Below are 26,635 nucleotides of genomic sequence, written 5' to 3' on the forward strand. Positions count from 1 at the left end.
CCCCGCCACTTCGCTGCTGTCTCCCCCCCGGCTTCGAAGCGGCGGCGGCGGCGAGGGAGTTCGCAGAGCGTTCCCTGCGCATGCGCAGGGGACGCTCTGTCACTTTTGGGGGGGGATTTAAGTATCCCCCCGCTATTTTTTCTGTGTTTTTAGATTTTTGTGCACACCTGGGGACTGCCCCAAGTGTGCACAAAAATCTCCCTCCCCCCCCCAGGTGCCCCCGATGCGCGGATTTAGGTATCCGCACACAGGGGGCGCCTTTTGCTATTAGATATATAGATTCAAACAGTCAAGCCAAAACATGGTGGTAGAAAATGATTTTTTAAAAATAATAACAGGCCAAGGAGTCAGAAGTGACAAGAAGTACCCTTTAGCCAAGGCAGGACATCAGTGAAAGTAGCAGTTTAGAACAGGGGAGAGACATATTCAAACCTCAGCTCAGCGGGTGACCTTGGGCCTGTCACTCTCCCTCATAGCCTAACCTACCTCATATTTTTTTTGTGAAGATAAAATGGAGGAGGGAGGAACCACTGTAGAGGAATGGCTCTGCTGCCCCATAAATGAGAGGGCACTCTATCTTCCTCTCACTTCCTCGTGTGGCCCTCTTAGGAAACTGAGGGCCACAAAGGCGTCCTTGCCCTGGTAGCTTGCCACATCTTGAGGATTATAAATCTAGCCCCCTCACCTAGTGCCACCCTGAGGACCAACACCAAAGAGGAAACTTATGTTAGCATTTCCAAGTAGGAAGGCAGTGAGTAAAGAAAATGGGTGCAAGGCTCTTTAGTGAAACAACTTTATTATTACCTGACACAGCTCATGGTAGCTATAAGACAGATCTAGGTACAGCTATGCAAAAGAAAAAGAACAGGAATGAAAGGTCATTGGCTAGTTCACTTATAATCCTTGAACCTCTGGTCCAGCCTTGGAGGGAGGCCGGCTGTTGGTTGCACAGTGCTTGTGAGCGGGCAATCATGCATAGATGGGGGAGGGGTCAGCATGCTCATGCCCCCTCCACAAGATTTGATTTCAACAGGTATAATGCCATGTGCAGAGGGCTCATGCATTCAGCTATCACTCATGAAGTATACGGTAGTCAAACCGTGAAGGTCATCCTTTGGCCACTAGGAGCTGTATTTCAAGAAGATAGCCATGTTAGGCTCTTATAACAAAGCAGATAATTTTGTGGCACTTTGGAGAAACAGATTTATTGTGCCAGAAGCTTTCATGGGTTACAGCATGCTGATGGCAGGCAGGTACACAAGATGGAACGCAAGAGGCAGTCTGCGACACCTCTCTGCAGAGCTCAAATATACTCCATTTACAAGAGAAGTAAAAGCCTGCGATTATACTGCTGGGTAGCACAGATAGCAGTGGGCCAGACGATCGGACAGTATAAGGCAGCTTTGTATTTGCCAAGTCAGAAGCGGCAAATGCTAAAAATACATATGAAAGAAGGTCTTGTGCTGGAGGGCAGGGAAGGAGTGGGAGAATAACCAGAATGAGGGAAATACGATGCATTGAGGGAATTTAGTATCTGTTAAGCAAGATAAACTTCAGGTTTAAAAGAATCCGAGGCAAAAAGATAATAAGTCGCACTCTAAAAAAGTGAAGGATATCAATCAACCCCCCTCCCCCAAACCCAAAAGTCATAATGGGACGTGGCTGCAGCATCTGAGTTGCCAGCAGAAGGTTGTAGTCACAAGGATCAGGTGACAGGAGAGACTCTGCCTGAGACCCTGGGCGGCAGCTGCCAGCACCGTAGACAATACTGACCTTGATAGAATGATAGTCTGACTCAGGGGTCGTTTCGTAGAAAAAGAGCTAGGGGAACTCATTAGCATAACTCATTAGCATATGCCACGCCCCCTGACATCACCGGAAGTGTGTCATAAGGTCACACCCCCTGACATCACCGGAAGTGTGTCATAAGGCCACACACCCCGCCCCCATCGGTCCCGGCCGCCGCCGCCGGCCTTGCAGCTCCACTGCCAAGCCCCATGAAGGGCCCAGCGGTGGACCTGCAAGGCCGGCGGGAGTGTGAGGAAGCCCCGCCAAGGCCCTCCCTGGCCCCAGGCAGGCAGGGGTGGGGAGAGGCAGGGAGGAAGCAACTTACCCTCCCTCTTCTCCTGCCTCCACCTGGCTGAATGAGGGCCGGAAGCGGGGCGGCCGGAAGCGGGGGGCGGGGCTTCATCATGTGCCCCGCCCCCCGTACCTCACCCGGGGGGACTGCGATCCCCCGCGATCCCCCCCGAAATGACCTCTGGTCTGACTCAGTATAAGGCAGCATTGTGTGATCAATGTAACTTAAAAGCTCCATATTAAATTGGATTTCCAGTGATCTTTCAGCGACTGCAGGGCCCCTTACCCATATCGGTGTCTGCTCACATCTCTGATCAGCTTCTCTGATAGGTAAGCGCCAATGCGGTCCAGCTTCTCGGGAGCAGACAGAGCATAGAAGGTCAGCTTCTCCATGTTGGTTTTCACCAGCCCATCCTGGGGGAGAGGAAAAAGTGTGATTGCATCAGAATTTGAACATGCAGTGGGTCTAGAACTCAAAGCCCGAAGGATATGAGATAGGGGCCCCACTACCCAAGCTATGGCCAAAGGAAGTAACTACAGAAAAGACCATCCAAAGCAAAGCTGTCTCCTGAAGGTTATGGGGCAAGGCCTGGGTAGGCTTGTCCTCTGGGTGGAACACGAAACCAGTGGTTCCCAATTTTTTGGGTATGGTGGCCCACAGGTCCAAATTTACCTGATATGGTGACTGATTTAGAGCATGCACAAATCACTAAAACTGCAATAGCTTGGAACCACCTTTCATAGGCTTCATGACACATTTTTGGGTTGGGACTCACAGGTCGAGGAACGCTGTACTAAACTGTCTCTGCCACCATCCCTGTTCCTTGTATCAGACCAGCCTCACCTCTGCCTTAATCCTCTGGTAAGCTACTTGACCTTGCCTTCCTCCCTTCTTCCACCCCACTTAACAGGAACAAGATTTGCTGGTTGTTTTCACAAGCCGGGGGGGGGGGGCAGTTACGGCCTGCCTCATTTCATGTAACGTTCCCTCCAGAGAAAGCATGCTGGGATAGGAGATACTGCTGCAGTGATGTGATTTTCTTTCTTTGTTTCCAGACAGCTTCTTGCAGACAACTGAGGTATGTTCCACTGCCAAGTGGTTGAAAAAACAACCAAACAAGAAACTGCAAGATGAGCAGCAGGATTGGGGAGGCATTTAAATGTTTCCCTGTGCCTTCCCTGGGCAAGCCAAGGGAAGGCATGGGGGTGTGGCCTAATATGCTAATGAGCTGCACTGTCAGAGGTGGGCCTAATATGCTGAGTTTCTGCTGTTGGGTGTGGCCTATTATGCTAATGAGTTCCTGCTGGGCTTCTTGTACAAAAAAAGCCGTGGCCAGAACTATGGCTTGCCCAAGGTCATCCAGCAGGTGCAAGTGGAGGAGTGGGGGATCAAACCCAATTCTCCCAGATTAGAGTCGGTGCACTTAACCACTACACCAAACTGGCTCTCACACCGACTGGCTCTCAAGAAGGGAGTAATGTAACCAGTGGTGATCTGTTCATTATAAGAGTTACTCTGGGGACTATGAAAGCGAGAAGAAGGCCTCTGCCACTGGCCAGAAGTCCAAGGTCCACTGGGAGGTTTACACAAACATCCCCCAGAAGCAAACCATCTCAAGGGGAAGACTATCACAACTGTCAGTTTTCTTCCTCTCCCTCCCTCCCTGAAGGCTCTACTTTGGAGCAAGCTGCCCTGAGATCGAAGAAGTAAGAGGGCTTCTGTCACCAGGAGAACTGCACCACCTCTATCCAATCAAGAACACCAACAAGGGAAGCCTGGCCAGGCCCTGAGAGAACACCATTTTGTTTTCACACTGCCACACGAATCCTGCTCCTCCACCTTTTCTTGCTGCTCAATTCCCCTTAGGGATCTTTGTCTTTTTGAAGAGTAAAGCTTGAGGGTAGCCTAACACCCCACCCTATCCCTCCCCACCCACGCTCTCAAGCAGCAGCAGCCTGGTTGGAAGACAATTGTCTGCAAAAACAGGATATAAATAGGCCGAATAAAAATAAAATATCCCTTCGTCACAGATGGTTCCAGTGCTCTATGTACCTCAGTGCTAGCAACTTACAGTAATAACTGCTTTGCTGCTTTATTTTTAACTGATTGATTTATATGTTTTGAGCAGACTGTTGCCCTCTCTACAGGAGCTGACTGATTAAGGCAGGCTAGAAATCCATTAAGCGGACAGAAATATGCTCCTGTCAGGAGTTAACGTCACTTGAATACTTTATTCGTATTAACAACGAGCTAGGGCCCCACAAGGAATGGGGCGGAGGGAGTGGCTGGCAAATATCTCTGTCCCCAAGTATCTAAAAGCTCTTAGGGGCCTGAGGAGACCAATTTCCTTGTCACCCTGTTTTGTTCTCCTCTTGAACTGACACAGTCCTCTACCTTCTGCAGAGTGCTCAGGCATCAAGCCAAAGCTGAAAGGGGCCCCACACTTTCTCTTTTTGGTTAACTTAACCCCCCCCACACACACACACACCAAGTAGGTACAAACCCCGATCTTGCATGTGGGGTAGCCTGATTTTGCTGTTTTCATGACTGGCATGAGTCACCCAGTTAACTATTAGTTGATACTTAGAGGGGGTTTCTTTGGAGGGGAGGGATTCAAAATATTCTGCATAAATGGTCTCTGTGATCAGGACCAGCCACTCGATATGACAGAGCACCATTACCATATTGCAGATGCTAGTGCAGAAATAGAGAACGTGACTCATGGCAGAATCAAGATTTGAACTGGGGACTTCAGAGAAACACATGAAGATGCCTCATCCTAAATCAGACCCTTGGCCCATCAAGGTCGGTGTGCTCTACTCTGACTGGGAGCAAGCTCTCCAGGATCTCAGGCCGAGGTCTTTTTACATCACCTACTACCTTTTAACTGCAGATGCCGGGGACTGAACCTGCGGCCATCTGCATGCCATGAAGATGCTTGACAACAAAGACACAGCCTCCCCACAATGTTCCGAATGAATCTCCTGATATTTCAGAATGCCCAGACCTTGTCTGTGCTCACTGGGCCAGTCTTGCCTTGAGAGGGTGCGTGGAGTAAACACCAGTTTTGCAGAGCCCTTTCATTCCCTGCACCTACGACACACTTGCACATGGATTCTGAGGTGGCTCAAAGGAACTGTTCTAGCCTACCATGGAATCAATTTAATAAAAAGATAAAAGCTTTGCTCAGTAGTGCGATGATGACAGTAACTTCAAAGTAAAAGGAGGAAGGGGACGGGGACTATGTGGGTACATAACTGTCTATGTGGGCACAAAACTGTCACTAGCATGCTCATGTGTCATCTGGGCTTTAAAAAAAACCCAGCTGCTGTCAAAAACTGTTTGCCTCCTGCAGAAACCATTTGACAGATCTACCACCTTATTCCTCCTCTAATTTGCATCTTGGATTGACAGTGGGGGTAGCAGGGAGCACACACAAGGAACTAACAGCAAACACACAGTGCTGCTTCTTGACTACTAGCTTGGTAGTTACCAGTTTGCAGATTTACAAGCAAAAAAGCAAACAGCTGGAACTGAGGTATTTGCATGACTATATGTGGTCTCCTACCATGGGTGTGTGTGTGCGTGGATGTGCATGTGCATGATAATCTGCATTTTGGAACAATACTCAGTCTTGCAAATGCACATTAAGGTCTAGCAACTGTTGCTTCCGCTTGACTCTGAGAAGGTTTTCCAAGATGTGAACCGTCACAATCCCTTTATGCATCAAGGCACTTGCGGAACAGGATATTTTACTTTCTTAAGGAAAAAAAAGAAATCCAGAAACACACATATATATGCACACACATGTTTTCTAGTCTTCACAGAGACAAAAATAACATAGGAACTATACAGCTTGGTGAAATCTCAAAGATCTGGAGCCTATCTAGGCAGAGCTGTCATTGGTCAGGGGACAGGCTTTCACAGTCTGCCTAAACTGTATTGCCAAAACAAGAAAAACAGACCTCCCAGTACTAAGACAAAGAAAAAACAACAAACTGGGGAAAAGTAGTAGTAAACCCACTAAAACACTTAGATATGTACGCAAATACAGTTACTTATTTAGATATCAAAATTTACAAAATTTATATGCAAGGTATATTAGCCATAACAATATAATTATCTCAGTGCTATATAATAGAACAATACAAATTGTAATGTTGTTAGCCAGAACAATCATTAGAATACTGCTAATCCATTACAAGAAAGCTTTTTACAAGTTAAAGTTTCAAGTTTACAAAGCAGCCGGCTTTCGCTTGGTTTCGTGTCAAAACTTCATCAGAAGCAGAACAACTTATATTGTGTCATAATATTTGATAGTTTGAAATTGCACCTTTCTGGTTTCTAGAAGCACCTTCTTCTTAAGGGTTGCTACAATTAGCATTGGGACTAGCCCTCAATTCCCATGAATACTTCTCATATTGGACCTGTCTGTATACTGCTAAGCTTGGAGACATTCTTGGCTTCTAAGCTTAGCAGTATACAGACAGGTCCAATATGAGAAGTCTTCATGGGAATTGAGGTCCATTTAGCAACAAGTTACAAATACTCGTTAGCAGGTTAACAGTTTCACATTTAAGTTTTTTAAGAACCCTCAGGTATATGCCACCAGACCTACAGACTTAGTAGCTTTCAGTTTGCCTAGTAGCCCTTGACCATGATGTCACCTCAATTGGACTGAGTTCTTCAGGGACCCTTCCCCGAAACAGCAGCTCTGGCATGGGTATGTGTGTCCCACATTTCCACAGTGAAAACAGATGAAAAGAATTCATTCAATTTCACTGTGTCTCCTCATCTTCCTTCAGCAATCTTTCTAATTTTTGCCCTCCAACAGCTCAGCTGCTTCTCTAGCTAGTTTCCTGCTCTTGAGATATTTGAAGAAATGCTTGTTAATATTTCGGCAAAAAAAGGGGGGGGGAGCCAGTGTCCAATACAAGAAGCACAAAAAGAAACACCACTGACTGACAATAAACAAGTATATAATAATTATATAAGTATACAGTAAATCCAGCATAGAAGCAATATCAAAGTCCAAATTGAAGTATGGCTCAGAAAATTTGATGACATGTACTTCAATTTGGACTTTGATATTGCTTCTATGCTGGAGTAAGACACATGGAAAGACTGTACACTATGCTTCATTACTGCACCTTGGCCAATTGATTTACATTATATTTAGTGTATACTTATATGATTATTATATACTTGTTTATTGTCAGTCAGTGGTGTTTCTTTTTGTGCTTCTTGTTAATTTAATATTTCGGGCCATCTGCTCCTCAGATTATCTTTTTTGTTTGCCTTATTGCCAACTTACATTTGTTTTGCCTGTGTTCCTTTTTGTTCACCTCAATCAGGGAAAACCTCCACTTTTCAAACAGAGCTTTTTTGCCTTTTAGGACTGTTAACTACGAGGGCATCGTTTTACCCCTGGTGGTCCCTTCCCTTGTTCAGTGCACAAATTGGGGCCAGCACACAAGCTAAAAGGTTTGGCTGCAGGGCACACGCTTAAAATATCTCAACAGAAGCTTCATTTACCTCCGGATCCTCGGGGAAAATATTGTCAACGAGCCTCTTGTAACGAGGACGCAAAGCTCCGCAGCAGCCACAGACACCTGAAAATGGAAAGGAGAGACCCTTATTTAATCAGACAGCTGAGCTTATTAGCTTGGTGGGGGGGAGACCACTGCTTCATAACCAATCTGCCTTTTATTAAAGCAGAGTTTGTGGTTCCACAAAAATAGAATCCTCGAACGGTTAAATATAGAAACAGATGAAACCATCACAGCCTTTAAACCACACTGAGCAGAGATGCTTTTCCCTCCTAAGGTACTGCTACACTCTGCCCCACAGCATACCTCAGTTGGTTTATCTACTTATCCACATCATTTATGCTCCCTTTCACCCTAATGGGGACCCAAGGTGGCTCACATTGTTCCATTCTCCTCTATCCTCACGACTGCCCTGTGAGGTAGGTTAGTCTGAGAATGTGTGACTGGCCCAAGGTCACCCAGCAAAGCTTCCATGGCACATCTGGGGATTCGAACCTGGATTTCCCAGATCCCAGGTCCGACACGCTAACCACTACACCAAACGGGCTCTCCCTTTAGAGGAGAGAGTACTGGAGACTTAGGATGCCCTCTGCACACGGGTATCGGAACCCTCAAAGTATATGAGAGCATCCAAATACTGTCATGCCTTTCTTCCCCTCTGAGCTGGACCAAAAGAGAAAATGGAGGGATCATCATTTGGACTCTACCTACATCTATTGTAAGGGGGTGGAGCTAAGCTCTGCATTCCCCCCCCCCCAGCCTGTTAAGGGGCTTTTCTTCTTTCCCAGCTGAGCCACACTGTGCTTTTACACAGGACTGTGGGCTGTGGAAAGGGGAGAGGCAGCTGAAATCCTCACTGTAATGTACTTCTGCACATGCAGTAGCAAGCACAATAAGGATGGGGGTGTGGGGATTAGGGTTGCAGCTCTGGGCTGAGAAATTCCTGGAGATTTGGGGGTGAATCCTAAGGAAGGGAGGGACCTCAGCAGAGTATAATGCCATTGAGTCCACCCTCCAAAGCAGCCATTTTCTCTGGGAGAACTAACCCCTGTAGTCTGGAGAGGAGTTGTAATTCTGGGGAAATCTCCAGACCCCACCTGGGGACTGGTAACCATAGTGTGGATGCCACCTAATCGCTCCTGCTATCATGGGAGAAACAGCCTGACTTAAAAAAAAAATGGTTTATTTACAAATGTAAAAGTAGAGGCACTGCTACAGGGTAACAGAATGATAAGATTCTGTACAAGGCACTTCAGCCAACCCACAACACTCTGTCCTCTCTGTGTGCCTTCTCGAGTCTAAAACTGCTGCTTCTTCACACATCTGCCCCTTGCCTTCAGCCCAGAAGGGAGGGTATCATCTCCTCCAGCAGTGATGGGTGCTTGGACAGAGACACACTGCTTGATAACCAAGGAGACATCACCGTTCACGGAGAAACATTATCATTAGTCACAGGCTCTGCTTCTCCCAGGCATACACCTTCAGGCCAGGGCCTTGAATTAAAACCACTAATTACAATAAGAACAAAGCAAAATTCCTGGCCATTGTATATCGAAAAAGCTCTTTCATAGAAAACACTGTATGAATATGCAGTGGTGTACATGGAAGGGGGTGTCCCGCCCCCTTGATACGTGGCTTAGGGACAGCAACTGACCCAAGGGTCACCCAGTGAGCTATTTATTTATTTATTTTTCACATTTGTATCCTGCCCTCCCCAATGGGCTCAGGGCGGCTCACAAGGGCAAGGTAATCCGCCGTGCCATAAATAAACATCTAAAACATAATAAAAACAACTAACACTTAAAAACAACAACGGTGCTCAGTCACTGATATCATAATCCAAGATGGAATCAACACAGTTCCAGGTGGGTACTCCCATGAATGGCGACAGCTTATCAGAGCTTCTTTACATATTCCAGGATCTTCGTCAGGGCCTCGTCCGTGTATCCTTTAAGATACCATGACGGTGGTGGTATAGTAGGGCGGCGGCTCCTACTCAAAGGACTGGCGGAAGAGCCCCATCTTGCAGGCCCTGTGGAACTGCATAAGGTCCCGCAGGGCCCGGATCTCCCCCGGGAGCTCGTTCCACCAGGTAGGAGCCGCCACCGAAAAAGCCCTGTGGCTCTAGTCACAGCTAATTTGATGTCCTTGGGGCCCGGGATGACCAGCAAGTTTTGGGCCCCCGACTGTAGTGCTCTTGGGGGAACATGTGGGGAAAGGTGGTCCCTCAGGTAGGCTGGACCCTGGCCTATGTGATCTGAATTCAAATCCCTCTCCCTCTTTCAGTCCACCCCTGTAAACACTATGCCAGAATAGGCAGCCTCCAGTACCCACGCTGAATAGTGAACTGACTGCCAGACCATTTTGCTTGGCAGGGCTGCTCCCAAGCTCCACCACAAAAACCAAAGTTGTAGTCAACCTAGCCGGGGCCAGAAAGCAGCACTGCGCCTGTTGGGGCAGGGGAACAGAAATACCATCTGGAGCTCCATCCTCTGTCAGCACCACCAGCCCTGTCTCAACGGCTGGTGTTTCTCTGAGCAAGTGGCCCAGGATTGCCGGTTGCCAACTACAAACGCAGTGCCGTCTCCTCTCTGAACAGTGGGATTTATTTTAAAATATTTGTAAGCCTATCCCGTTCTCCCAAACAGCTGGGCCCAGGCAGGTTAGCAAATAAAGCCAATTCACAAACAACACAAGTTAAAACAGAAACATCATAAAAACTATAAAAGTCATAAATACAGTAACGGCAACAACTAATCTATAGACCATAAAGCGGGCCATTAACTATCAACCTGCCTGTGCCCTAACCTGTAAAAAACGAAACCCAGTTTACAGCAGGACAGTGCAAAGACTGCCCTAAAAAGTCCCATTTTACAGTCAGTGCAGGTTGCAAACTTAACTTCCTCTGGAAGGTCATTCCACAGGACTAGAGTGGCCACAGAAAAAGCCCAAGAGCAAGCGAGCAGCAGATCAAAACAATGGGGGGGGGGGGACAACCAAATCGATGTTGCTGCGCAGAATGATGTTGCCACATGCAAGAGAAGAAGAAGAGATTGGATTTATCCCCCGCCCTTCACTACCCAAAGGTGTCTCAGAGCGGCTTACAAACTCCTTTCCCTTCCCCTCCCCACAACAGACACCCTGTGAGGTAGGTGGGGCTGAGAGAGCTCTTGACAGAAACTGCTCTTTTTCAAGAACAGCTCTTATCAGAACTATGGCTTGCCCAGGGTCATCTAGCCAGGTGCAAGTGGAGGAGTGGGGAATCAAACCCGGTTCTCCCAAATTAGAGTCTGCGCACTTAACCACTACACCAAACTGGGTTTGTATCAAGAGAGGAAGTCCTTCAAGGATAGAGGTCCCAGTCTTTAAAATTTTTGAGGGGAAGCACCAGCATCCAAATTTGAATCCAGAAACCATCTGGCAGCCAGTACGGAGTTTCTAAAATGGGAGTGGTTCATTCCTGAGAGCAACCAAGTCTCTGCATCTTGTACCAACCACAGTTTCCAAATTGTCTTCAAGAGAAGCCCCATGTAGAGTGCATTAAAACTGTCAAGCCACAAGTTTTTACCGCAGCAGGAGTCACTGTGGTTGCCAAATGTGATGGGGGGAAGAGAACTGCTAAGCAAAATGAAGCTGGGGAAACGTGGTTTTATTCACTATGGGCACCCGATTAGAAAAGCATTCGATTATTAATCCAGCAGAACCCCTGCAGCTCCCCTCCCTTGCAGAATTGGCATTATTTACCCCTCCCCTCTCCACCCACAGGAAGCTACCATTACCCCGCTCTCAGGTGGAGCTCCCTCTGAGACCAGCACAACCTAACCTCTCTCCTTCCTCCTTTTACTTGAGCACCTGAACACATGAAGCTGCCTTATATTGAATCAGATCCTTGTCCATCAAAGTTAGTATTGTCTACTCAGACTGACAGATGCTCTCTAGGGTCTCAGGCAGAAGTCTTTCACATCACCTACTGCCGGATCCTCTAACTGGAGATGCCAGGAATTGAACCTGGGACCCTCTGCATGCCAAGCAGATGCTCTGCCACTGAGCCACAGACCTTCCCTGTCACACCAATATCTTCCCAGGTGGGTTTTGCCTTTCACGTGGCATTTGTGCCAAAGAGGCTGCTTACCCCAGCAATAAGCACTGGCTGAACATAAACACTGGCTGAAGCTGCCTCACAGCAAGTCAAAGCACTGGTTTACCTTGGTCAGTATCACTGATTCTGACTGAAAGCATCTCTCCAAGTCCTCAGCTGCAGAAAAAGGTCTTACCCAGTCCTGCAGCTGGAGCTCTTGTCACTGGGCATGTCAGGGACTGAACCAGGGACCTTCTGCATGCCATGCACATGCTTGACCACTGAACTCCTTCTGCCCTGAACCAGATGGTCCCTTTGGAACCCTAAGTGCATCACCTTGATAAATCGCTGGTCAGACCTGTGCTCTGGGCTGGGAGAGACAAGGGGGAGAATTTCAGGGACAGACACGTTGAGCAGATAAAGATGCGCTTCACTCCAGGCAGATGGTACAAATGCTATTAGTCAGCCACTGCCCGAAGCCACCAGAGCTTGCAAAGGCAGGGGGGAGAATGATTCACGGGGGGGGGGGGGGGGGGGTCTGACCCGCCCCTGCAGCACTCCTCCAGCACGAAGACAAGGAAAGTGATGAAGCTTCCATCAGTCAAACGTGGAAAACTAGGGCAGGACAAAATGCTAGAAAAATAAGCTGGAGGGGGTAATTTCACAGCAGCCAAGGACAGATGGCCCGAGTAGTCTTTTCCTTCCTGAAGGCTGTAATGGCTTGTTTCACATCAGCCTGGCTGCTGTAGCACTATATAACTAAGAAGAGTGACAGTGTGGAGTAGTGGGTGCACTTCAGGGTCTGTTATGGGGGAACTAAGGTTCAAACTCCTGTTGAGGTACAAAAGCATGTGCCATAGCTCAGAGGCAGAAGATATGCTTTGATGCAGAGGTCCCTGGTTCCTCCCTGGAGCCAGTCAAACTGACCCAGAGCCAGTCATCCCTGCAGAGCGGCTGTCAGTCAAATTATAAAACTGGGCAACCCTCATCAGCGGACTGGGGGCCCTACTTACGGGATTAGTTTCTGTTCACTTGCATTCTAGGAAGGCTGCAAAACCATCCTTCTTCGTCAGGGCTTTGGGATTTCTCCCTAATGTTATTTTTCTGATAGGATAATATATTTCCAAGTTACTTGATACTTTTATGCAGACCAATAGTCCAGGTTGTTATAAGCAGCTGCCCAGTGTTGCATAGTGGTTAGGGAACTCCACCTGGGAAACCTACAGTTCTTTGCTCTCACTTGAATTGATTTAGGAAGCCAGCCAATGACCCTCAAATGCGGGGCACTCTCTGAAATGGATGAGCAATAGCTTCAGGAATGGGGGGGGGAGGGAAGTACTTCCCACAAAACAAAAGGAATTTTGCTAACACAGGATGTGCCAATAGGCCCATCTTCCTATTCCCCCCCCCCAACCTCTTTTTTTAAACCTATCTAAGCTGGTGCCTATCAACTGGCTGGCTTGTCTTGGAGACAGAACGCAGGAGGAATAGATGGATCCTTGGTCTAGGTTTGGCAGGCAGGTCAGTTTGACTGGCTTCAAATACTCCATGAAGCCAAGTATGCCACTGTGCAGATGGCAGCTTCCCCTTTTTAATTTGCAATGGCGTCATTGGCAACCAAGGGCAGGACGGAGAGCTGCTCTTCGCCTAGCCGAACAACAACTCAGGGCAAACTTAACAGAAGATCAAAGCTGCTCCGACCAGCAGCATATATGCTACAACTGCAGGTATCTCCAAACTGGAAGAATTACCCTCTCGTCTAATTAGCATAACTACTTAAAATAGATTATTTTTAATAACTGCTGTAATTCTGTTTGTTTCCATTTCACTTCTTTAACTGAAGCTGTAGGCAGTGTTCCAGGATATGGGGAGGGGGGAACTACTTAGTGAACTGCACACGTCTACAGAAATCTGACTTAACATTGTTAAGCTACAATAATTGGTTGAAAGTTTATTTAATTTCATTGAATAATAATAATGATAATAATGATAATAATAATGAGCCCAGTCTGCATCTACATCTGGACCCGAAAAGGCATCCCAACTGTGGCAGCAGTAGCAGCAAGAGGAGTGGAGAGGGCACCTGCACACACACATCCCTGCACTGCTTGCTGCCGCCGCCATCCCATCCCAGCCCCGCTCCTCCCCATTTTCTCTATCCCACCCAGGCAAAAGCACGGCTGTGAGTGATTCTGCCCACCAGTGTGAATAAAGATGGGCACAAACTGGGAAAGTGCAGTTCACTTCATGGCATGCCCGGTTCGTGAACTATGAACCGTCACAAACTTTTAGCCGCCAAATGAACTGGTTCAGTTCATGATGCAGAAACACCCCCACCCCCCAGCATGCTAGAGACACAAAACTCACAGGGGATCTCTGGATGGCTCTCCTCTACCTGCTCTCCAAGGATTGGGTCTGACTTATGACCCCCCCAGGGGTCATTTAGTAAAAAAAGAGGTGCAGGAGCTCATTAGCATAACTAATTAGCATAACTTATTTGCATATGCCACAACCCCTGACATCACCGGAAGTGTGTCAGAAGGCAACACCCACCGTTCAGGCTCCACTGGACTGTTTTGGCTTGCTAGCTATTGGGCGGGGGGAGCATGCAGATCTGTCCTCGCAGAGGAGGGAGAGTTTGTACCTGAATAAAACTTGGTCTTAAAGGTGCCACTGGACTGTTTTGGACTGGGGGGCCGGGAGGAGCTCTGCAACTTACCTGGCTGCTTCTTGCTCTGACTGAGGGCTGCTGGGAGCAGGGGGTGGGGTTTGTTGCATGTGCCCACCCCCTGGGCTCTTTACTGCCAGAGCTCCGCTCCTGTGCACTCCTGCAGGAAATGACCCCTGGACCCCCCTCAAAACAGAAGGTGCCTCGGGGGGGGGGGAGCAGAAGAGTTGGTTTTATACCCCACTCTTCACTATCTGAAGCCGTCTCAGAGCAGCTTACAATCTCCTTCCCTTCTTCTCCCAACAACAGACAGGTGGGGCTGAGAGAGCTCTGAGAGAACTGTGACTGGCCCAAGGTCACCCATCTAGCTTCACATGGAGGAGGAGTGGGGAATCAAACCTGGTTCTCCAGATTAGAGTGTACTGCTCATAACCATTATACCACACTGGCTCTCTTTTGGGGGAAATGTCAGGCGCAGTTTCAAAAGTGCAAGCTGCACACGAATGCACAGGGAACTTATTGGTGTTTCCAGGGCTGGAGAATTCTGCCCCCCCCCACGCTGCTTTGAAGTTTCTTTGAAGTTTGGTAAACATGTTGTTTGAGTGTAGACAGTCTTGTCTGGAAATATATCCTAACAAAGTTCAAGCCCAGTGGTCTCTGTTCAGGAACTGTCACGAACTGCTTGAAAGTTCACAGAAAGTTTGTACTAGTTGACCTGCCACGAACTTCAGTTTGTGAATCACAAACCACCCAAAATTATTCATGAACTTGAGCTGGTTCGTGCCCATCCCTACCTGTGACCCAGAACCCTTCCTTTCCCTTCTGAGCCACACTGTAATTCTACCATGTGACTCACTTGGGAAAGCATAAGCACCCTTTAAAGGGGGGGGGGATTGACCTGCCACGAACTTCAGTTTGTGAATCACAAACCACCCAAAATTATTCATGAACTTGAGCTGGTTCGTGCCCATCCCTACCTGTGACCCAGAACCCTTCCTTTCCCTTCTGAGCCACACTGTAATTCTACCATGTGACTCACTTGGGAAAGCATAAGCACCCTTTAAAGGGGGGGGGGGAATAGTCTGCAGCAATGAGCCACCCCATGCCATTTTGAAAACAGAGCTTCGCTCTGCCCTCTCCCCCTTGTGGTAACAAATGGAATGTTCAGACAGATTCTATGCCTGCAACCACCCTGCAGTTTCCCCTTTGGAAAATGAGGCTCCTTTTTTCCTCCAACTTGGGGGGGGGGGAGCCAGAGGAGTCATGTCCAGATTGAGCATAGTATCATCTGGAAACTCTGGTTCACTGCACTGGCTTCCTGCTGTTCTCGTGGGGGGTGGGGTGCTCCCCATGTGAGCCAGCGTGTTTTTGTAAGTAATGTTATATCTAGTGATTGAAGTATTTTTGTTGTTTTTCTAATTATTCTGATGCTTTAGAACAAAATGAAATGACATTATCAACCTTACTTCAATTTGACAGAGTAAAGCATTTCTTTTAAGACAACCCCACAACATACACACTGACCTGAACATGGCATTAAAACATTCCTGATTTCTGTAAAGGTACCAGAGATCTGCAACTAAAGGAGACTAGAAGCCAAGGTGGCTTGTAAGCAGAAGGTACTGCTGGTCTGATCTTTGCTGCCACCCCTAAGATGGCCACAAAATTTGCTGCAGTTTAGCAAGATCAGGTGATATGAGGAGCCAACAGGGCCCTCCTTGGCCATATTGAACTCCTGACTCAAATCTGGATCCTCAGTGTAAGCAATTTCACTGCAGGTTGGGCTGCTTATCCTGCTGTTTCATCTGCTTTTGGAACTACTGCCAAGTCATTGGTCGGTCGGAAAGTGCACGCGCATACACACACACACACAAATCCCCTTAACTATATCTCAGAAAAGATGAACAGCTTCAAGTACAACAACAGGAAGGACACGTCCGACTTCCCTTCCATTCTGGATCTATCTTTCCTAATTGCTTATTGTGTTTCCACCTCTGTCTCAACACCGAAGTCTCCTTGAGTGACCCCAAACGCTCACATGCAGGCCAGCAAGCTGAGCCAGAGAGACAGCAATTTCCTTACTTGTAGCTGAACTTTCAAATGGAACAAAGAAACCACCTATCCAAGACTCTTGGCTCTTTCACCAAGTCACATGAACACAGGAAGCTGCCTTATCCTGAATCAGACCACCGTTCCATCAAGGTCAGTACTGTTTATTCAGACTTGCAGCAGCTCTCCAGTGTCTTGCACGTCACCTCCTACCTGACCCTTTTCTTTTTAACTGGAGACACTGGAAATTTAACCTGGGACTATCTGCAAACAAATGAGAGGCTCTGCCACTGAGCCACAGGCCCTCCCAAGTCGTCCTCCATTCAGGCAATACACAAATGTTATATTCTTCTGAATTTCTCTACCCCTCGGATCTCCAAAACCAATCACTGGAGAAGGATTTGCTCATTTTGTATGGCCTTGCAGTTTTGCAAGCATGAACCGGCAGCACCTCAGACAATAAGACAAAGCCTCCATATATATATTTCTATGCTGCTTTTGGAGCTGCGGTGGCTCAAGTGGTTAAGACGCTGAACTGCAGGCTGTGGAAGGTCAGTAGTTCAGCAGTTCGAGACCCGAGTGTGCCGCATGACGGAGAGAGCTCCCGTCTCTAGTTCCAGCTCCTGCCAACCTAGCAGTTCGAAAGCAAGACATTGCAAGTAGATAAATAGGTACCACTTCGGTGGGAAGGTAACAGCGTTCCGTGCGCCTTGGGGTTTAGTCATGCCGGCCACATGACCACGGAAACGTCTGTGGACAGCGCTGGCTCTTCGGCTTGTAAACGGAGATGAGCGCCGCACCCCTAGAGTCGGCTTTCGAGCAAGGGAACTTTTACCTTTTTATGCTGCTTTTTGGTCACAAAACCTCCCCCCACCCCCACCCCAACATCTTACAGAAACAGAGGGAGGCGGGATAACTTAAATCTATCACAGCAAAACACACTACAAAACTATTTGAAACCCAGCAAAGAAGTGTCCAAACCGTGTAAACGGAGCCCAAAACACCAATAAAATCAACACAAACTATTGTTTATTCTAACGTTCTTCTTAGCGCTATTTGCATCCCATCCTTCAGCCAAAATATGGATTCTCAGCACAGATTACAGCATATTAAAAACACATTAGTCTTGGTTACAGCTGTTCCATTTATGTTTCATGCCTGTTTTTTAAATATCCCAGGATAATTAAATATCATACTGATAGCTGTCATAGCTTTATTTATTAAGCAGATTTTATTGTGCCCTTCCACCAAACTTCAGAGCAGTGTACATCATTCCTCCCTTCTCCATTTGGTCCTCACAGCAACCCTGCGCGATAGGTTAGGCTGAGAGAGACCGATGCCTAAGATCACCCAAGCAAGTTTCATGGCAGAGTGGAGATCTGAATCTGGGTCTCCCAGAACCCAGCCCATTAAACTGGGCAAGGCCATGGATCAGTGGTGAAGCATCTGCTTGGCATGCAGAAGGTCCCAGGCTCAATTCCAAGCATCACCAGTTAATGGATCAGATTGGAGGGGATGTGAAAGACCTCAGCCTGAAACCCTGGAGAGCCGCTGCCAGTCTGAGTAGACAATATTGACCTTGATGGACCAAAGGTCTGATTCAGTATATGGCAGCTTCACGTGTACATGTTCATGTGCAAATCTGTATACCAGGGTGGTTGTTATTACAAACACTTCACAATCCTCATCAGCTCTAGAAGACATATTAACAAACCAGTTAATCTGTAGAGGACTGTGGGAGCACAGCCCCAGTACTACATGAGGGGTCAGGAAGCTAACTTAGGCAGATGACGTCTTGGAGCAGTAGGACAGTCCAAGACCTGGCACAGTGGGTGGATTTTGCAGCCATTGCCTTATGGGCATGTTGCCGATATGGCCAGAAACAGGGCTATTTTGGGGCAGGAACGCACAGGAACGGAGTTCCGGCTGGCTCCCGAGTTGGCCACACCCAGCAGGAACTCATTAGCATAATAGGCCACACCCAACAGCAGAAACTCATTAGGACTGGCTACATTAGGGGTGTGTGGCCTAACATGCAAAGGAGTTCCTGCTATAAAAAAGCCTTGTGTTTTGACAACAAACAAGGTAAACAGAATAAGAAGCAAAAGGTGAGTGTGTCTGGATGACCACACTTCTGCGAACATGGGGTGTGTGGCCTAATATGCTAATGAGCTGTGCTGTCAGGGGTGTGTCCTAATAAGCAAATGAATTTCTGCTGTTGGGTGTGGCCTATTATGCTAATGAGTTCCTGCTGGGCTTTTTCTATAAAAAAAGCCCTGGCCAGAAATATAACAAAACAGTTGCTGAGCTCGACTAAAAAGATCATGGAGGATGCTTCCACAGTAAATTTGTCCAATAGGGAGTCTAAAGATGCAGAAAAGAACAGCCTGGGAGAATTGTAAATACAAATGCATTCAGTATCGATGGACAAGATGTTGAGATCCAGTGTAAGAAACACCTGATAATGGCAAAAAATGTCCAACTAAATATAGAAGTAAAGATACAGTTCAAACGTAGGGTACACTGAACAAGGGCCAACAGATGAATCATATGTAGGAGAAAAAGTTGTAATCTTTATTTTTAAATATTCTGTTACAATAAAAAGCAGCAAGAAAGAAGTAACACAATTTTTAAACATTTGAAAAAGGAATTTGAGTACAGTTAACTTTGCATGGTGATTGAAGCCATAAGGCAGCTAGCTAGCCAAGGATGTGAGCCTTATGAGAAGATGATTTTGAAAACTCACAAATGAGGTAGACCTCCAGATGGCACCTGGTTGTTGGCTACTGTGTGACACAGAGTGTAGGACGGGATAGGCCATTAGCCTGATCCAACATGGCTTCTCTTACGAGAAACCTGTACTGATCAACGGCTCCTTCTTAGAAGGGGCTCTTTGCTTGTGGCCTGCTTAACTTTCAGTTCATGGGTTTCAGTAATTGCTCTCCTGCATCTATCTATGTAAAAATCAGTGGATGGTATTATCAAATTATTCAACGTTTAAAATGTATAGTTATGCTTTAGTAAAAAAGTAAAATGTAAGAATGGCTGGTTTCCAGTTTCGAGGGGGCCCCCCGCCCCTCTCTGCTTCTACCCCCACCTTCTCCTTCCCTCCCCCCACCTGCATGCCTCCCACCTGTGCTCCCCCCTGCCTGCTTGCAACCTCCCCCCCCCGCCTATGCTCCCCACCGCCTGCAGCCCTTTCCCCAGTGGCACTGGGCAGTGCCTGCAGTTGGGATCATGGTGGAGTGCCAGCAAATAAGTGATTGGGGGAGGAGCTGACAGCTGTGGGCCCTGCCAGAAGCCCTGGGCTCCAACAGCTGCCTTATCTCAGGGTATGTTGACACCAGCCCTGAATGGAAGCAAGGGCTTTCTAGTAATATTTCTACTGGCGTGCTATACCCAAACCCTGACCTGGACAGCCCAAGTTTGTCAGATTTAGGAAGCTAAGAAGGGTCAGCCCTGGTTAGTACTTGGATGGGAGACCACCGAGGAAGTCCAGGGTCAAGTCTAGGGTCAATTCCCAGTTGCAGGCCATGGCAAACCGCCCCTGTCCATCCCTTGCCCTGAAAACCCTACAGAGCTCACCTTACGTCAGCTGCAACTTGACGCTTTCCCCCACCACTGCACCCAAAACGAGCCAAACACGCTGTTAAGAGGTGCCTCTTGCTATGCTATGAGATTAATGATCCAGTATAGGAAAGCTAACTAGACACCTAAGGCCCCTTAAGTGCAGCCCTGTTTCTGAATCAGACCAGAACAGCCAGCAGAGAATGCCACTGCCTCTTGCATCACATCTTCCCCAAGGAGAAGCCGGACAAATACAGAAACAGACACTTTCGGGTGGGTAGCCGTGTTGGTCTGCAGCAGCAGGACGAAGTTTGAGTCCAGTGGCACCTTTCAGACCAACGAAGGGTAATTCAAGATGTAAGCTTCCGTGTGCACACAAAAGCTTATACCTTGAATTAAACTTTGTTGGTCTTGGAAGTGCCACTGGACTCAAACTTTGTTCTAGAAGCAGACACTGTTGGCTGTCTAACCAACAGGCGCGGGTGGGTGACGCGCAGAGAATCCATCCAGGCATCTTTCAAGGGGAGGCAATTATTGCAGCTGACTGTGCCAGGCAGGGATAGGAATCTAATTAGAGCGGCATGTGGTAGGGAAGAGAGATGCGAAGAGCTGGAAAAAAGCCAAACACAGGCGCGGGGGGGGGGGCATATGGGGCTTTCCCCCATCTTCCTCTTAGTAATTCCCACCCCATCAAAGTATGTTCCGACACAATATGTAATGTTGTGATGGAACAATGAGGCAAAAGAATGTGCTCGGACCCTGGAAAGTAACGCCTCTCTCTGCGCCCTCTTAGAAACTATTGTCCATTTCCAGCCTCTGTTAAAGGCATGCATATTTTCTGAGCATTTTGAAAACAGGAGAACATGCGGCTGACTGTATGAAGAGGAGACAGCTGCAAAACCCAGATCATGAAGACTCCCTTTTGTTTTCCACACTGCTGATGGGTTTCTATTTTCATCTCTTTTTGTGTCCTGTTTTTCCCCCCAACTTGCAGAAAACATATCTTTAGATGCTTTAAAGGGCACAGCCCACCTGCTGCTCCAATGCCGCATGTATCCATGCAATTGTTATTTGAGCACAATGTAGAGCAAACAGTTTGTATTATACGTGCTTTGAGTTGTAGGGTAAAGTTTAGATGATTTTCTTATTGAAATACTGCATCTCCCCATTTTCCCCTCCAAAATGTCTAAGGGATTTTCCAAATGGGGGAAAAAGTTTTCCCTCTACCCCACGGCTTCAGATTTGAGGGAATTTTACCTAACTGGGTGTCCCAGGCTAGCCCGATCTTGTCTGATCTTGGAAGCTAAGCAGGGTTGGCCCTGCTCAGCACTTGGATGTGAGACCATCAAGGAAGTCCAGGGTTGCTGCAGAGAGGCAGGCAATGCCAAACCACCCATGTTCATCTCTTGTCTTGAAAAGCCTACGGGATCACCATAAGTCGGCTGTGACTTGACAACACTTTCCACCACCAAAAAGCCAGCCAGACAAGGATGCCCAAGATTAAGGAAAGGGGAGCAGAGTCAGGCAAGTCTGGGCATGCAAGTGAGAACACGGGGGACCCTGATTTCATGGCCACCGGAAGAACCTGGGTGTTCTCCAGAGGCACAAAGGCTGAGCCAAGGTTTACAACCCAATAGGAGGCTGGATTGTGAGCCATGAAGAGCCCAAAGGATATACTCAGGATTCGTCAATAGCAAAGGAGGTCCCTCCCTACCACTATTCAGGGCTGCTCCAGACACCATAGTATGCAGGTCAACTGCAAAAGCTAAGCATCCCTTGGAAGGTCTGGGTGGAAAAGATTTTGTCCCATGCCCATTCCTGGAAGCACAGACAGAGAGACGCACGAGCTACCTGCATTTCTGCTTCCTCCTCTATGACTGCAGGTGACAATTTTGTGGCATTTTACAGTAATGTGATGTTACTGTGCTTGCTCTTTAGGGGCTTGTTACCCTTGTTGAGGTTTTATATGTATATTCTCTTGCGCACACACAAGCAAGATTCACAAGCATTAGCCAGTAAGGAGAAATCCCATCCCTTAAACGCTACCATTTCTTGGTCTTCGGGGATTCCAGTTTTACCCATTGGTTCCATCTGAAGGTGCTTTTACAGTTTGCTTAGAAGGAAGACAGGGAATCTCCTACAGAGAACCAGAGCCGGGCTAATATCCCCCCCCCCCTTCAAACAGTGAGAGTTAATGCAGAGTTTTTTCTGCTTGAGGGTTGAGGAGTCATAGCAACTGCTGAATCTCTGGCAGGTAGATGAAAACAGAATAATGGAGAACATGAGCATTGTCCATACTGAATTGATCACTAGAAGGTCAAACTAGCTGTCTGGCATTTATGAGGAAAATGTAATCCTGCTTACAGTAAGTCCATTTAAAACAGTAGGACAAGTAGGCAAAGCAAACAGCCAAGCAAAATGCCAACTAAAACTACTCAACCAGGCCAAAAAAAACCAGACCAAAAGCAAAGCAGTGACCATTATCCTGTGTAAGTGCTGCCAAGTCACTTCCAACTTACAGAGACCCTGTGAATCAGTGACCTCCAAAATGTCCTATCGGTAACAACCTTGCTCAGGTCTTGCAAACTGAGGGCCCTTGTGGCTTCCTTCATTGACTCAGTCCATCTCATGCTGGATCTTCCTCTTTTCCTGCTGCCTTCAACTTTTCCTAGCATGGTTGCCATTTCCAATATCACTGACTCCTGCCTTCTCATAATGTGACCAAAGTACAATAGCCTCAGTTTAATCATTTTAGCTTCTAGGGAGAGCTCAGGCTTGATTTGATCTGGAACCAGTGTTCCCTCTAAGCTGAGTTAGTGTGAGCTAGCTCACAGTTTTTAGCTTCCAGCTCGCACATTTTTGTGATAGCTCAGGAAGGATGGATCCAGAGCAAACTAATTTATGCAGGAGCCAAATCGCTCGCTCACAACTTTAATGCCAGTAGCTCACAAAGCAGAATTTTTGCTTGCAAGACTCCACAGCTTAGAGGGAGCATTGTCTAGAACCTACCTACTGATTTGTCTTTTTGGTAGCCCACAGTACCTGTAAAGCTCTCCTCCAACACCACATTTCAAAGGAATCAACTTTTCCCCCTTTATTGTTATCTTTATTGTTCAACTTTCACATCCATACATAGTACTGGGGAATAATATAGTATGAATTATCTTGATCTTTGTCACTTGTCACTGGTGATACATGTTTACACTTATGGATCTTTTCTAGCTCCTTCATGGTTGTCCTTCCCAGTCTCAATTTCCTTCTGATTTCTTGGTCGCCGTCTCCCCTTTGGTTGATGTTTGAGCCAAGGAATGGAAAATCTTTTTCTGCCCAAGTGTCCAATGGAAGAGAGTGGCTAGGAGCAATAAAGCTTTCTAAAACTTTGAAGGGAAACAGCAAAAGAGACATTTCCAGGAGCAGAAGAATGAAGGGAAGCCCCCAGGTTTTGGTGTTGTCACTGCGAAGGTCTCGTCACGTACACCCAACAGTCAGTCTTCTGATGGTAGCATGATATGGAGCGGCACTTCAACAGCTGGACTACACAAGCGGGTCAGTTTAGAACCGTCAGTAGCCAAGCAGGGTATCTCCTGCCTTCATCCACTAATAGAAAGCAAACCAACTTGCCTGAGGAAGATTATTGTCCAGTAGCACGTTAAAGACCAAGAAGACTTCCAGGGTATAAGCTTTCAAAGGACAAAACTCACTTAAGTCAGATGTCTGACAAAGGGGGCTATGACTCTCGAAAGCGTATACCCCCAAAAAATCCTATTAGTCTCTAAGGTGCTACTGAACTTGAATCTGGCTGTTCTACTGCAGACCAACACAACTTGCCTGAGGAAGGTGGACATAGTCCTTCTTTGGAGATGTTCAGGGATGGAGACAGACAGACATCAGAGAAGGATAGTTTACATTTGTTTGGGATGTTCCATCTTTAGTCCAGGGCTAAACTGGCTCCTATAAACCAAGAGACTACCCCAGCTCTGTTGGTGACAACCCAGAGGAAGCCCTCCTAAAGCCAACTGAAAACAACTGATCTAAGCACACTTAGCTCTGCAATGGATTGCAGCCTCTGGGTTTTGCCAATATCCTCCTTTTCATTGTCTTCTGCATGATTGGTGCAGCGTTTCTAATTTCTCCCCCCTCTTCAAGAAATGAGAAATTGATTCATCCCTTGAAATCAAAAAAAGGCCTTTAATTCAGCCTCTTACTGAATTCTTGCTCTCTTTTCACACCAAACCTTACACCTTATAATTGTGTTACAGCTTCTTTAATATCCCCATTAGCACTGGTTCCAGACCTTGTCCCTTCTCTAAAGCTGACAAGTACTGCTTACGGGGTCTCAGAACACACTCCCTTTCCTACTAATCACTGCCAATTCTAACCTAGCAATTCTAACCTAGCATTAAGCACTCAATCCTCTACTCACAAGTTAGCTCCCATGATTCAGATAACCTTGCAAAGGTCTTCTTTGGGTCCTGCTTTAAGACTTTCTTTCCCGGGATTCCTATAAAAGATCAGATTATCTCTTCCTGTAGAACATGGGAACCTTTTCCAATGATTAAAAAATCCACGTGCTTCAGTGAGGGATTGCATGTCGTGCTGTCCTTCCTTATGGAGGCAGAGAAGAACTTGCAGAGGGCTGTTTATAGGAAGGAAAAGATGCTTACCCCTTCCTTTGTCCACTGATTCTTCTCTTACCCTTGTCCTGGAGCAGAAATATTCGTCTTGGAGACAGTTGGGAAGAAAATGGCAGAAAACCAGATTGTTGGGGAGCTATGGGGAGAAGTCAGCAGGTAAGGAAACAGGTGAGCACCACACTGCTTGCCCTTCCTCAATGCTCCCCCAACCTGACAGTCCCGCCAGAGGCAAAAATATGCTTAGGAAACGTGTGCTGTTTACAGAGGAAGACAGAGAGAAGCTGGAACCCTTTAGTTTTAGCAGAGGGCAGTAAAGGTGGTGATGCCCTGGTCTTCCTCAAAATGCACATCTTATGCTTCCCAGATATCTTATGGGCTCCAGGGGAAAGTATATCCTGTCCACCCAAGCCTTTAGCAGACAGTCTGAATATTAGTTGACAAGTTTGTTTGTTCTCATGGCCGTGCTTTTGTGGTTCTCATAAGCTGCTAGACCTGAATCATTATGATTTATTACTTTGCTGGGTTTTATGGCTGCTTGACATTTTTCCTCCTTGAATTTTTTATTGTTTTATAACACAGTGGTTATGAACTGCATAAACTATTTTAGAGTCCATAAAAGTTAAACACAGGGCAAAAACCTCTAAATAAATGAGCGGCTGCATCCTGTGCATCCCTCCTAAACCCAGGCCACCTTCCTCAAATACCTACTAGCAGGGGTCATTTCCTGCAGGAGCGCACAGGAGCGGAGCTCCGGCAGTAAAGACCCCAGGGGGTGGGCACATGCAAGAAGCCCCACCCCCTGCTCTCAGCAGCCCTCAGTCAGAGCAAGAAGCAGCCAGGTAAGCTGCAGAGCCCCCCCGACACCCCGGTCCAAAACAGTCCAGTAGCACCTTTAAGACCAAGTTTTATTCAGGCACAAGCTCTCCCTCCTCTGCGAGGACAGATCTGCACGTTCCCCTCCCCTGCCAATAGCTAGCAATCAAAAACAGTCCAGTGGAGCCTGAGCGGTGGGTGTTGCCTTCTGACACACTTCCGGTGATGCCAGGGGGTGTGGCATATACAAATAAGTTGTTAATGAGTTATGCTAATGAGCTCCTGCACCTCTTTTTCTATGAAATGACCCCTGCCCACTAGCAACCCACCCAGAGATTTCCTGAGCCCCACTGGTCGACCTGGTCTTTCGGCAATACCTTTCTTCTTACCCTGTCTTTACAGAACCCTGGAATGCTCTCAAATTCATTGCAAAGAGCCAGTGTGATGCAGTAGGTAAGAATGTTGAGCTAGAACAAGGGAATACCTGGATTCAAAGCCCCACCCATGAAGTTCACTGGGTGATCTCAGGCCATTCATTGTAACCTACCTTTTCTCACAGGGTTGTTTGGAAAATGGGAGAAGGAAACTCTACGCATGCCTTGGAGGGAAGAAGAAGGTGTTGTATACTTGCAACCAATACACGCTGACCCCTTCCATAGGGCTTTTCAGGCATGAGATAAGCAAACATGGTTTGCATTGCCTCCCTTGGAGACAACCCCATGTCTTCCTTGGTGGTCTCGCACCCAAGAACTGACCACTGCCAACTCTGCTTAGCTCCCAAGCCTTACCAAGCTCAGGCCAAATGGAGCTAATTGGGCTACTGCCTTGGAGGAAGGGTAGGATAAAAATGTGACACTAGGATTCCTGAAGACAGAGTCTACTCTGTTATCTCTCTCCCACCCTTTCTTATCCAATGATTACTTGTGGGTTCAGCAACACATAAGCAGGTTTCTAGGCAAAGGATGAGATGGTTAGACAGTGTCATAGATGCAACGAACATGAAATTGAGCAAACTTCAGAGGACGGCGGAAAACAGGAGGGCCTGGCGAGATCTTGTCCATGGGGTCGCGAAGAGTCGGACTCGACTGTGCGACTGAACAACAACAACAAGTGCACAGAGAAGCTTGGAAGCAGGAGGCCCCACCGCTCCGTGTGGCTTCCTCCCATAGCCAGTGATAACTCAACTTTGCATATGAA

The 26,635-nt window shown here is 47.2% G+C and overlaps 1 protein-coding gene across 4 annotated transcripts in view; it reads right to left on the reverse strand.

Moving 5' to 3' along the window:
* EFR3B (EFR3 homolog B) overlaps nucleotides 1–26,635 on the reverse strand; it is a 162,797-nt gene that overhangs the window by 64,751 nt on the left and 71,411 nt on the right. For all 4 annotated transcript variants that reach the window (XM_015411550.1, XM_015411552.1, XM_015411549.1 and 1 more), the window contains exons 2-3: nucleotides 7,616–7,692; nucleotides 2,366–2,493 (exon numbers count right to left, since the gene is read on the reverse strand). In XM_015411550.1, the coding sequence (XP_015267036.1) occupies nucleotides 2,366–2,493; nucleotides 7,616–7,692 (205 nt within the window). The remainder of the gene's footprint in view (nucleotides 1–2,365; nucleotides 2,494–7,615; nucleotides 7,693–26,635) is intronic.

The sequence above is a fragment of the Gekko japonicus genome, unplaced genomic scaffold, assembly GCF_001447785.1.
Source record: "Gekko japonicus isolate JY-2015 unplaced genomic scaffold, Gekko_japonicus_V1.1 scaffold6, whole genome shotgun sequence".
Lineage (NCBI taxonomy): Eukaryota > Metazoa > Chordata > Lepidosauria > Squamata > Gekkonidae > Gekko > Gekko japonicus.